At 52.0% G+C, this 12,382-nt stretch overlaps 5 protein-coding genes and 1 non-coding gene across 6 annotated transcripts; 3 read left to right on the forward strand and 3 right to left on the reverse strand.

Annotated features, from left to right (window-relative positions):
- Positions 1-843: 843 nt before the first annotated feature.
- On the reverse strand, positions 844-2,033 carry BDP55DRAFT_694841 (glyoxalase; the record flags this gene model as incomplete). Its single annotated transcript, XM_060577397.1, has 6 exons — positions 844-875; positions 930-1,039; positions 1,114-1,364; positions 1,417-1,569; positions 1,621-1,858; positions 1,879-2,033. 6 exons carry the CDS (start codon positions 2,031-2,033, stop codon positions 844-846), a joined length of 939 nt encoding a protein of 312 aa, XP_060428061.1.
- A 1,264-nt stretch (positions 2,034-3,297) lies between these two features.
- Positions 3,298-3,379, forward strand: BDP55DRAFT_t203. Its single transcript has one exon. It is a non-coding gene; the product is annotated as a tRNA-Ser (tRNA).
- Positions 3,380-3,807: 428 nt separating this feature from the next.
- Positions 3,808-4,910, forward strand: BDP55DRAFT_667842 (magnesium-dependent phosphatase-1). Its single transcript, XM_060575185.1, has one exon. The coding sequence runs from the start codon at positions 3,998-4,000 to the stop codon at positions 4,667-4,669; it is 672 nt and encodes a 223-aa protein (XP_060428062.1). The 5' UTR covers positions 3,808-3,997; the 3' UTR covers positions 4,670-4,910.
- Positions 4,911-6,883, reverse strand: BDP55DRAFT_667845 (CRAL/TRIO domain-containing protein). Its single transcript, XM_060575186.1, has 3 exons — positions 6,362-6,883; positions 5,735-6,249; positions 4,911-5,682 (listed from the first exon to the last, which is right to left on the reverse strand). The coding sequence occupies exons 1-3, from the start codon at positions 6,565-6,567 to the stop codon at positions 5,075-5,077; spliced, it is 1,329 nt and encodes a 442-aa protein (XP_060428063.1). The 5' UTR covers positions 6,568-6,883; the 3' UTR covers positions 4,911-5,074.
- Positions 6,884-9,642: 2,759 nt separating this feature from the next.
- Positions 9,643-10,225, forward strand: BDP55DRAFT_667849 (uncharacterized protein). The gene has a single exon (XM_060575187.1). It carries the CDS (start codon positions 9,775-9,777, stop codon positions 10,108-10,110), a length of 336 nt encoding a protein of 111 aa, XP_060428064.1. The 5' UTR covers positions 9,643-9,774; the 3' UTR covers positions 10,111-10,225.
- Positions 10,226-10,465: 240 nt separating this feature from the next.
- On the reverse strand, positions 10,466-11,952 carry BDP55DRAFT_667850 (uncharacterized protein). The gene has a single exon (XM_060575188.1). It carries the CDS (start codon positions 11,594-11,596, stop codon positions 10,673-10,675), a length of 924 nt encoding a protein of 307 aa, XP_060428065.1. The 5' UTR covers positions 11,597-11,952; the 3' UTR covers positions 10,466-10,672.
- Positions 11,953-12,382: the final 430 nt, after the last annotated feature.

Genomic DNA, 12,382 nt, shown 5'->3' on the forward strand with positions numbered 1-12,382 from the left:
GCGACGCTAAACGGGAAGACTAGGACAAGGGTCCGTTGGTCACTCTTCTCCCTGAGAAGCTTGCATCGTGGTGCAGGGGTACATGCTCATCACGTCAAGGTGCAGTCGAATAACCTCCGCCATTGGGGCACCTTGGTTGCTGATGACTTCAAGACGGAGTACTCAAGTGTTCAGGGACAGAAAGTCTATATATTACCTGATGTGGTCGTGAGCTTTGTCCGTGAATGGATATTTGATGGTGGCGTCAGTCGAATATCGAGTGATACTTCCGTTCGATATGGTTCTATTTTTTCGGCTTTTGGTAACGCATCATGAACAAAGAACCTCTCTCTTTTGGGACCTTGGTTACTTCGGGAGAGTAGTACCCCAGCACAGTCGCAACTAAAGATGGACACCATTTCGAAACTGCGGCAGCCCCAAATAGCCAGCTCTCAGCTCTACAACAGGCCTGTGCTTGTCAGCTGATCGATCGCGGCGAAGCCACAGCAAAGCCACACCTTGTCTCGTCTCATCTTCCTCCGAGTGACGTAGGAGTGGTATTCCACCGAAGAGATGTTCAGCTAAAGCCAGGCGCTTGTGTATAGTGGGGCGGTGAGCCTGAGTTCGCAGACTTCAAGGTCCGGGACAGCGTCAGAAGAATGTGCGGAACGGCGAAATGCGGGCTTCGGAACAGCTGTATATTTGCGATAATGCTGGGGATCATCGAGAGCCGTTACATTTCGAAAGGGCGCACAGGAACGTGATTGATGTGTGAATGACCTTCTGCTGGGAGTCTGTGCTGAATTGCTATGCACTACGATACATGTTCTTGCTACAAGAAAGACGCCGAGAACTCGTCCGCTATCACTGCAGGAAAGTCGCAGGCACCTCCGGACCTGTAGTAAATCAGTTAGCATAAGTTATGTCTCCCAGCTACGGTTCTACCTCACCCCAGATGTGTAGGTTGTCCGGCGCGGCGGGGGTATGGTGCGTCTTCTCCGTGTCGTCGAGCAGGTCACCATCGACGTAGTGCTCCATGATGAAGCCCGAGGGATCGAACCTGTCCTTTTGTCAGCTTTCTATTCCGCTTTCTGAGCATCGGAAAGCCACCGAAGCTCCCATCGCGGACTTTACCAGTAGTCAAAGATTTGACTCCCCATAATATGACGGCCCACACCCCAACAAAGCTTATGGCCCTGTTCTCTCAGCCAGTCGTGGCCCAGCACCTGAGTATCAAAGTCGTGCGTCTCGAACGAGGAGTGGTGGACGTGGAACTTGGGCCCCTCAAGGAAGAAGAAGCAGTGATGGTCGACGAATTCCTTGCCGCGTGCCAGGCGGAAAAAGACGGTCACGCTCTTATCTTTGTTGTCGGGGGCGTGGACGAGCTGCATATGTTAGAATGGCTGCAGTCCGGTTTCGTGCGCTTGGGATATTCACCTCACTAGGGTACAGGTTGAAGTTCCTAGTATAAAACTCGTACGCCTTGTCAAAGTTGGTCAGGCACACGCCGAAGTGGCCCAGCTTGTGAACCGGTGCCGGGCGCTTGGTGAAACGCTGCTTCTTGTTGACGTCGCGATGCTTCTCTTCTGGCTTTATTGTAATTAGCATGAGCACCCTAGATTTCTTGTATGATTCGCTCACGAAATTGAACTTGAGATTCGGGAATCCCGGATCCCTCTTCTCGACTGGTGTCTGATTATACACAAGATGCAGTGGCCAGCCGTCGACGGGGTCTTTAAATGTCACACATTTGCCGCCACCCGGTACGTCTTTGAGGTCATGGATTTCTGTTGCACTTGGTAACGTCTTCGACGCGTACTCGAGGTCCTCCAAGGACTCCACAACGAAAGCCGGACCTCCGAACTCGTCCTCCTCCCCTCTTCAGCACACAACACGAACGGTTCCGTGCCATAACCGCGGTAGAATGTCTTGTTGCCCTTGCGCTCGAGCTCGTAGAAGCCGAAATCGTCGTAAAACTTGCGAGCTTCTTCAATGTTCTTGTGCTTATAGAAGACGTGCGCCAGGCGGACAAGCTGGATTTTTCTGTCAGGCATGGTGGGCGTTAGCTCGTCGGTGCTGTGACTGTGAAGACCTCAGGAAAAGCTTGATTGTTGGTGCAAAGCCTCGTCCTCCGATGTTGCTTGTAAAAGGCAAGCAGGGAGAGAGCTATCTTATATTTAGAGCTGGAGCTGAGATCTCACCGGCGCAAATGCCGTTGGATGGGTGATTGAGCCATGTTTGTTCCCCCGCACTACCCCACTGCAGTCCATCGGACGTCACGCACGCTCGGTACTTGCGCTGGGGGCGTCTAAGTCCGGCGCAAAAGGAGTTGTGGTGGCTGCAAGTCCCCTATTGTTGGACACTTTACGATGTAATTTCAGATGGCGCGGTGCCGAAACTCAGACGACGGTTCGGGGGTCGTGGCGTTTGGAGAAAGCCCTGGCTTTCACTAGGATGTATCGAGAGAATCGCGACAAGCCCGAGGCGCCAAGGCTGAAGCTGTCGCTCGTCTTCTTAATATCACCATCCATAAAGTTGGAGAGTCAACAAACTGTATCGTTCTCCCTCACTTCAAGTGCCGAGTGACTCTACCGGTTGAGTCGTTGTGTATCAGAGCTTCCTCGGCACACCCACCAAGACAGACGCAGGTGAAGGATGGGCGAAACATGCTTTCTAACGGATGGCCATAGCTCTCGGAGCCAAAAAGTAGTCCCGAACAGATATAATCAACACACAAGGTTCCTAGACTTTGCCGGGAACCAGTCTCTTGATGAACAATGGCCAATCTTTGCTGCCTACATTCGATTTTTCTCTTCCTATCATCAGGACGTGGGGTAGCGGCATCGCGGGGTGCATCGTCGGCATGTTGCCGGCGGGGTGCAGAAACCCGAAAGTCCGTAAATCCGCGGGTTTCTAGGTCGAGTTCCAATAGAAGGAACAGCAAGGGCTGCCGGGAGCCGTGTTGATTAAAGCTGCTTGGCCGGACGTCGTAGTCGCAGGACATTGCCCGGCCGGCCCCGTTGACAACGACTCAAGACGTTCGGGGGTGGGCCAACCGGCCGGACGGGTCGCCAGTCTTCGAAGCTATTGGAGCCGAAGTTCAAGTCGGTCGTCTGCCGAAAGAGGATAGTAATGTCCGACGCCAGCCAGCATGTGCGAGGGGCGGTCAATCCGGAGCGCAATTCCTTCACCGCTCCGTTGACAGGATCATGGCCTCTCCAATCGAAGCCCCGATCCGCCAGACGATACAGAGCTCCATACTTCAACTCCTCGAGGCACCGTTCCCAATATCCCCGCTTGAAAGCGGGTTCCTCGTCCGGCGTTGTGGCAGAGTGGTCTAATGCGCAAGACTAGAAATCTTGTTCCTTCGGGAGCGTCTGTTCGAATCAGGCCAACGTCGAGATACCCTTTTTGCCCGCTAGGACGGCGGTCTTGTGCCCAAGGTCGTGTCTTGCTGGTTGAGTGAGGTAGATCTCGTGGGCATGGAGAAAGTCCATAGTAGCAGATGTCGCGGTAGGACGGAACGCCGGCATGGTTCTACGACTCAATGCTCTTCGTCTTCATTGGAAATATGTGTCGAGACGGCCGAGAATGAGATGTTGATAGATGGTAATTGGAAATTTCCATGTTTCCTTCGTACAGCTTTTCCTTTTCGATTTTTCCGTAATTACGGAGTACTTTCCCAAGGGACCTGCCACAATGCCACTTTTGGAACGTACATTAATTAGTGGGCCCAGTGTGGATGAGCAGGCACCCGCCACAAAAGCACGAGCCGAGCAGAGACACTCAGTGCTTCGCCCCCCCCCCCACCCCCACCAAGAAAGCTGACCCAGATGGAGTGACGAAACTTATCGCAATCAGTTGCAATTGGGGGCACTTTGCTCCTCTTCCTACCTTGAAGCTCGTCGGTGGCTTCTCCAAAAACTGCAACAACTTCCCACGACCTCTGTTTTTTTGCCTTCCTGACTGCCTCGGACCTACTTCAGGGCTTACCAATCGTCCCTCCTCCGCCGACCTGATGCCGAAGAAACTCTCAAAGAACCCCCAAGGAGGGAGCACCACAAATCTCGGGACGCCCTCGACCTCAACGACGAATTCGACCTCCCTCTCCCTCCCTAGAATCCTGACCGACGAGCTCCCCCTTCCAAAACTCATCGTCTTTGACCTCGACTACACACTTTGGCCCTTCTGGGTCGATACCCACGTCTCAGGGCCACTGAAAGCCAACGCGACACACTCGGCAGTCACAGACCGCCATGGCGAGTCCTTCGCCTTCTACCAGGACGTGCCGCGGATACTCTACACTCTCCCACTAGCAGGCATCAAGATCGCAGTTGCGTCACGGACGTCGGCACCCGATTTAGCAAGGGACATGCTAAAGCTCCTGCACGTTCCGCCGCCGAGTGCCGAGGAAGGAGGGAGCGGCAAGAAAGAGAAGACGAAGAAGGCACTCGAGTACTTTGACGCACCGTTGGAGATTTACCCTAGTAGCAAGATAAAACATTTCGAGACGATATTCAGGAAAACGGGTATTCCATTCACGGACATGCTCTTCTTTGATGACGAGAGTCGAAATCGGGAGACGGAGAGTTTGGGGGTGACTATGCAGCTGGTGAGGGACGGTGTGACGTGGAACGAGATCGAGAAGGGCGTGGGGGAGTGGCGCAAGAGGAGAGGATACTCGGGATAGACGGGCCCTGTGCGACTAGGCGGTGGACCGGTTTGGCACAGAAAGGCGTTCGGCGGGTTGAATGATAGAGTTTGGTTCCTGTTGCACTTGCGCACTGGCTAGACCCGATAGATGGGGATATGGAGACGGGATGATCCAAACTTAGATCTACTTGATGTTGGGTCTTTGGGTAGATGGGACGGTACAACGCAATGATACCAAATGCTTTGTTATTAAATAGATGTCCGAATTAAATCGACGAATATGTAACTCCAGCCCATGTTGCCTTGCCTTGCCCTGCCAGACCGACTCCATCACCATCTGGGGTATTAGATCAAACCACATCCAAATCACCAAGTAAATTGATACTGCCATATCAAATATGCAAACCCCAGTCTCAAAGTCACATGCTCCTTTACCACTAGTCTATGCCAGTCCTGACGGGGGCGTCGACGTGCTACCCTCAACATGCTTCTCTGCGATCTGCTTGTCATCGGCGACGGAAAGCTTCTGCATGCCAGCCTCCGGTGCATCAGCGGCCTTGACAGGCCACTCGGTCTCCGTCCTCGGGGCGGCCTCTTCTGTCACGCTCCCTTCCTTGGTCGCAGGTGTTGCGATCGGCGTCGGTTCAGCGGCAGGCACCTCAGCCTTGGGCGGCCACGTCTTGAGGACGGAGCAAATCACCTCCTTCTGCTCGACGCCCTTCACGCTGCCGATTCCAATGCACTCAACGCGGGTGCCATCTTCGGTCCCACGCCAGATAGCAGGGCGTGACGTGAAGCGGTCGTGGCCAGGCGTCCACTCCACGATTCCCTCCCACGCGGGATCGACGGTTGGCTGGTCGCCAAACTTGAACTCGAGCTCGCCGCCGTACTGTTTGGGAATGTTGCGGGGTTCGATGAACTGCTCGAGTGTCGGGCGGACCTCGTGGGGGCTGAGGATGAAGATCTTGGAGACGGTAATAGGGTCGAACCAACGCTTGACCCAGGCCCAAACTGTTGAGAAGAATGCGGGGGCACCGATGATGAAGATGCCTAGTCACGACCTGTCAGTATAGTCGTGCGCTGGTGATGGATGTGTACTCACGATCGAGAGTCTCTGGATAATGCGCTGTTGCAAGCTGACTAGCAGCCTGCATGTGCCCTTTCAGATTCCAAAACTGCTTCAGACTGACCCCAGAAATATCAACGATATTCGTGCTCAGCGTAATGGGGGCCTCGCGGTGTTCGCGGTCCCGTAATTGCGTCGACAGCGGCTGCGTGAAGCGGGTGAGGTTCTCATACAGCGCGAACAGGCGCATCATGCCTGCGGGAGTCTTGCCGTCAAACTTGGCCTTGCTAAAGGTCGATTCCTTCCCCAACTTCTCATAGGTGGCAACCGTCTTGCTATCAAGCTTCTGGACCTCGAAGAGGTAGATGGGAATGCCACGGCGGTCGCGACGACCAAGCCATTGTGGGTAGAGGCGACGGGACTGCTCAAAGGCGTCGAGCTCGATGGTCTGGTAGAGGACGTCAATATCGTTGGCAGCACGCCAGGCCTCCGTGTCCTTGAACTGCGTAAGGGCGTCTTCGGGGACCCATCTTCGTGCGCGAAGGTATCGGCTGCAAGGATAGGCGCGAAAAAGTCAGCAAAAATATTCTTTCTGTCTGCTTCCGGATGTTCCGGCGCAGTATGGACTGCGGCAGAAAAAGAGGATCTGGCTGAATAACTCACAGCAGAGTCGGGTCGTCGTGGGAAGCTGGCGGGCCTGGCTTGTACAGCCCCTTCTCCTCGAGCAGCGTTCTGAAGGCGGCGAGCTGTGTCTCCTCGTGTTCGTTGAGGTGACCAAGGTGGCCGTGAGGATACCCAACGTCAGACACCGTCGATGCGTGGGACTTGACCCTGGTCGCGGGGTCAGAAGTTGCGGTATCGGTCGTCATTGTGTGTGTGTAAAGTACTGTAATATCTGGTGTCGGTTTCGCAGATAGGAACAAGTGATGTGTTACAAAGAACGCAGTCCTCGTTGCATTCACACTTTTTTCAATTTGAAGAACTTCTACTCGTCAGCGCAACGGTGCGAGGTCGCTCGGAGGAAGGGTCTGGAGCATCAGCCCGGCATGACGGGCGGACAGCGGCATAGGGCGGGCACGCGGGATCCATCCATAACCCATCTGGATCCAGTGTGCCAGTCCATCTCCCTTTGATGTGGTAATCGACCTTGGAGTGAGTGGGAGAATCTTGCGTGCGGCGTGCGGCGTGCATGGTACAGCCTGCAGCTTTCTCAACCAACCCCTGTGACCAATCCTTGTCACCTGTCAGCTTACCTTATCATCCGCTGCCTCCGGCTCCGTCAATCCGACGATCCCGGCCATCGGACGGACTTTTTTTATTAACCCTTGTCTGTACGCATACTACGTAGAATGTCTTACGTCATGTAGTAGAAACGTTCAACCTCGGACTTTTCGCATTTGTGTCCCTTCAGAATACCATCATTTCGACGACGCAACTGAACAATAAGCCTTGATGCCGCCGTCGCCTGCTTGAACCTGAGAGAACTGGCAGGGTCACTCAACAATTTCTCTCTCGCTGCCTCGCATCATGCAGGCGCCCCATCGGGCCGCCAGCCTAGGGCCTTAGTGCTCATCGCACCCCATCCTTTGGCGTGTGGCTAGCCAATGAGACGAGACTGAATGGCCACGGCCTGCGAGTCATGGTGGAGACGGAATTTCAAACAAACGACGGCCTCGAGGGAACCAAACATCCGTTACATTCACCAAGAACCAAGGTAAGGCAGCAAACGCGGTTTTGCTGTGTTACCGGTGAATCCAAGGTTGTCCTTTATTCACTCGTCAGCTGCGCAAACACAACGCTCTCTGTTTTCTCACAAACGACACAATCCCAGGTGTGATTTCTGGGGCAAGTTCATGCGCGTGGAGGCTTGATCCTGCGATTCAACATTGCCAATGTTTCTGTTCAACCAATTACATCTGTCTATGATGAATCCACTTCACCTAATCTGGCAACCTCCTGAGATCAAGTCGCGGGTCAACTCATCGGGTTCCGAGGATACGCGGACAGCATCGTGAGCGGCGCGATCCGAGAACATGGCGTTCAAGTTTACTCCTCATACGTGGCCTCCTCCTAAGATGCCAAAGACACTCGATTCCTTCCATCCCAGTCATCATTCAATAACTCTGGCGTCAACTTACTCACTAGGTATACATGACAAATGGGTGTCACAGATGCCGATTGCCGGCTAGAAGTGAATACTTCTTGAGGCTTAGACCATGAACATGTATATTTTACTAAATCATGTGGCAACTAGCTTTTCCACTCGTCGTGTTCCACACCTTTGGATGGAGGCCGTTCTAGATATGGCCATTAGACCTGTGGCCTGACAACGGAAGAAATTCAGCACCAGCAACTTTCTTGAATACCCAATTGACCTCAGCTTCCCATAGCCAGTTCGCCAGTCCTGCTAGTCGGATCGTGATTGGCGACGACCCAGAGACAAAGCGCTCGTGGAATTGCCCATCTCTTCCATGTCTTATGCATGCATACATGGCGATGTGAATCCGATAAAAAGCGCTATATACTTACCATTAGGAGTAGGATCAAAGGTCGAGCTATCGCTTTGTTACTTGAGAAAGCGCGAGCGATGATCCGTGAATAAGCATCTCTAGAACATGAAAGATTTATAGCACTGCCGTGCTACTCAGACTTGCATAAGTAGCCATTAAACAATGTTTTGCCAGCCACCACTCGCTCTTTCTAGCGCCGGTGTATTCACCCCTGTAATACTCTTAACAGCCGTGGGATACTAGCATGTGTTTAGGTTGAGGCCCTTGAATAGTTTTTCAAACACGAGTACTCTTAATCCTCCTATTCAGTCTGCCCTCTTGTCCTCGTCCACTGCGCCGGCTGTATGTTGGCTCTTCTAGATATGGTCATTAGGCCTGTTGCTGTGATGATTACTTCCTGCGCCAGAGCCTGTCTTAAATACTCCTCTATGCCCAACTTACTCTACCAGTGGGCGTGAAAATAGCACCATCGGAGGCGCTAGCCGTTAACGCCGCAAACTTCGTGTACCTTGACATTGTTGAATTTGGGAGGATAGTGGGTGCTTCTGAATTGCAAGCGCTCTTGCCAGCACTTGGGAAGTTCATGGAGGGAGAGTGGTGTCCTTGAGAGACTGTCTGAGTCCTTGGGGCCTTCGCCGGTGGGAACAAGAAGAGACAAAGCAACTAGAGGAATTTCAGCAAGCATCGTCTTGTCTCTGCGTTTGTCGTTTGTGTCCAGAGAAAGGGGAATCGGCGATGTATTGGTTATGAGGGCCTTTAGTATAAATACTTGCCGCCTGCAACGTATGCAATCTCCGATTGGTCTAGCCCTGAACCTGCAAGTTCCTCACGATTCTATCTCCGTGACTCGAAAACCTTGGGCCCCAGCTTGTAGTGGGTCTCTCGGGCTTACTTTGAGGCTTGATATGGTTCCATTCTCCTGACCTATGCGTCTAACCTTCCATTCTAGGTGGATGGCCTCAACGCCAGTCTCGCCGTAGAGGCATCCCTGACATGATCCTGGAACGTTCATCGAGGATCATGGATCACCAAAGTATACAGTTAGGTACCATGTTATCGAGATCATTGATGAGTAAATCGAGACAACCTTAGTGGTGGCTTCGGGAAGCTGGCTCAGTGTCAATGCTGGTGTCTCAATTCGGATTCAGACAAGGCCATACGCCACTCCGAAGCGAACAAGCAATTTGCTAGTGATATTAGAGGGTGTGCTAGAGTTCAAACGGTACAGGTTCAAGGGAGAACTTGATGGGAACTGTTATCTCCGACGGCTTGGGCCAAGAGATTCTCATTTTAAGGTTGAGCGAGTTTAGGGCCGTGGCAAAGGCGTGGGGACATGGATGGGTGCTACAGAAGGAAAATCATGTATATCAAGGAACAATTTCCCCTGCAGGATACGCGCTCCCTCTCCCAAGAAGTCATCCACCAGCAAAGAATCAACAAACAAACTCATCTTCTTCTACTACCTTACCTTACAACCACCTAGGGGTTCTTCTCGACCAGGCTCCTCTTCACCTGAACTTCTCTCCACCTAAGCCTCTCCTAATCCAAGCTTCTTCAACGACCAGGATGAAAGTTTCCACTACCATCTTCACTATCCTCTCTAGTCTGTCCATCGTACAGGCTGGAGAGCCCGGAGGCCCTAAGGACCCAGACAGTCTTTCAAGAGGCCCGCTACCGCTCCACGAGCTCCCTGAATGCTGGCAAGGCTGCCTTCAAAGCGAGAATCGTTGGTTTCCACCAAACATCAACAATATTAACGTCCACGATTTCTGCGTGGATACTGGCCTCCACGTCCGCTTCTGGTCCCAACATACCCTCGCAACCTGCACATACGGCGCTTGCAATAAAGCAGAGCACTACGTAGCGCAAGACTGGTACTACGAACTGTGTCACATGAATTAGGCTCCATATCTACAAGCCTGTTCATTCACAACTACAACGAGCATTCGCATGCCTATGATGCTATTCACATCTGCAGACTGAAGAGCTATTCACCTGTACGAGCCTGGTCTTCAACACACGAATTATCGTCAACCCTGTACAAGGCTCCTCAACAGCGCAAGCCTACGGGTATCTTCATCAATACAGGCCTGTTAATACACAAGGATGTGGATAGAGGCTTGAGGGATTGATCAGATGTTGTGAGATTGATCATAATGAGGATTAAAGCGGTTGTGTTGATACTGGGCACCATTTAGTCATCTCATGAGTAGTCAAACAATCAAAACAGAAGAACAGCAGACTGCTAGCTGCTACCACATGAGCTGATTCATTTTTGTGAATTGTGAGAGTGACGTACAGTACTTGAGCGACGGAAAAGAGAAAGAAGAGTAAAATTTCTCGACAGTGTGAGCACCATTTTTGGGCATCAACATGGTCAGATGGGGTCTAGATTGTTAAAGCGACTATATTATAGATTTGGTGGCTTTTAGACTCTCAATTGATATGAAAATGTTGACTCTGGCTATGAGAGGCTCAGGTCTTCCCCAGATGAGTCAGATCCAAGCTGACTACTGTAGGCTTGCTCCTCTACAGCACGAATGCTTTTCACACGAGGTAACGAGGCAGAAAAGTCCCTGAACAGCTTATCGAGATTTTGGATGGCTGTTGGCATTGATTCCTTGTCAACCCACTCTCTGAAAGTGGGTGACGGCAGTGTCACCAGGTCTTGAAAGTGTTTGAATGCAATCTGACTCGACAAGGCCACTCGAAGTGGCTCCAGGGATTCGTTCGGCTCGTTGAAGATGAGCTCGAGCTCCCGCCTGCCATCGGCCTTGTCACTACCAGCACTGAGCAAACCATAGTGCTCCTCCGTTCGAGGATAGTCGATGATGCAGTTAATCTGAACAGTTCCGATGCTGAGCACGAAGGATCTCAGAGTGGATTGTGGCCAGTGTAGGCATCCCCATGACTCGAGGTACTCCATGTAACCAAAGACCTTATTCCTGAAGGCGCTGCCTTCTTCAGGGCGTTCGAATTTTTGATATAACTTGCGGAGGAAAAACTGTATCGGTGTTCGCGTGCCCTCCCAGGTCCGGACATTTGTCGGGTCGACATCATGAAGAAGGAGCCAATCCACCTTGGCCTCGAAAAGAGCCGGTATCTCCTCGCTCAAGGCATTGCGCCAAGCTTTCCCAGCAACCTGCGGTGTAGATTTGCAGCTAACACTCGCACCGTTATTGAAGAGGAATTCCATCAGTTCGACGGAGTGCCCATCCGCATTTGCAGCTTCGGCAAGTGCCATGTCAAGTTCCCCTGCGAGGATCGGATCATGTTTTGGAATCTGAATCTCGAGGTTTTCCAAAATAATCTTCATGACCTTTCTCTTGTATTCCCAAAATTCTTTCTCGGAGGCGTAGGGAGCGCACACCTTGTACCAGAACGTCATGTGGTATCGACTTCTGGCTGCGAGGGCGAGAGATCCGAGTTGCGTTGCATCATGAGCTTTCAGCCACTCCCTCGTCTCAGGGCATTTTGAGCGAACTACAGCATCTTTGTCTAAGACGATCTCCGCCCCGTTATTGATAAGGGCGTCGGCAGCTTTGAAGTGACCTCCCAGGAGGGCGTCGTGGAGGCAGCTGTCGAGATAGTATTGGGGTGCAGCCCATTCCGGCTTGACTTGGTAGTGGAGAATCGGTTCGAGTATATCAGCTTGGTCGTTTCGCACCAATTTGAGGAGAACAGTATGGTCCTGAAGAGCTTTGCGGTGCAAGAAAGGTTCCGGAAGTTTCGATAGGCGGCGACACGTAAGCTTGAGATCACAAAGGTATGAATAACTCTGGTCTAAACAAGAGACAATTTGCGAGAGAATTTCAAGTGGTAAAAGTTGAAAGCTGGTCATTTTGAGATATAACCTTTCGTTCTGTGTGATGAGGGATGCGAAGTAGGATATGAACAAAGAATCTTATACGGAACAGGCTTTTTGCTGAGTTGCACACGTGAGGAGCCATCATCATAGAGTAGATGCGGACAGCTTTATCTACGAATTTGTGATTTCCAAGTAATACTCGGCGCTGATGAATGATCAAGTCTTCGACCTTTAGCATGTTCGCGACGAACAAAGAAGCTGTTCACGACAAGATTTACCGCAACTTGGACAGTCTCTTTGTCGGGCCGGCGACCGGTGCGTTGCCGGATTTAAAGTGGGACCGCTTTCTTTGCTCCAACGACCTGG

Source organism: Colletotrichum godetiae (genome assembly GCF_030913485.1).
Source record: "Colletotrichum godetiae strain CBS 193.32 chromosome Unknown BDP55scaffold_27, whole genome shotgun sequence".
NCBI classification, from domain to species: Eukaryota; Fungi; Ascomycota; class Sordariomycetes; order Glomerellales; family Glomerellaceae; genus Colletotrichum; species Colletotrichum godetiae.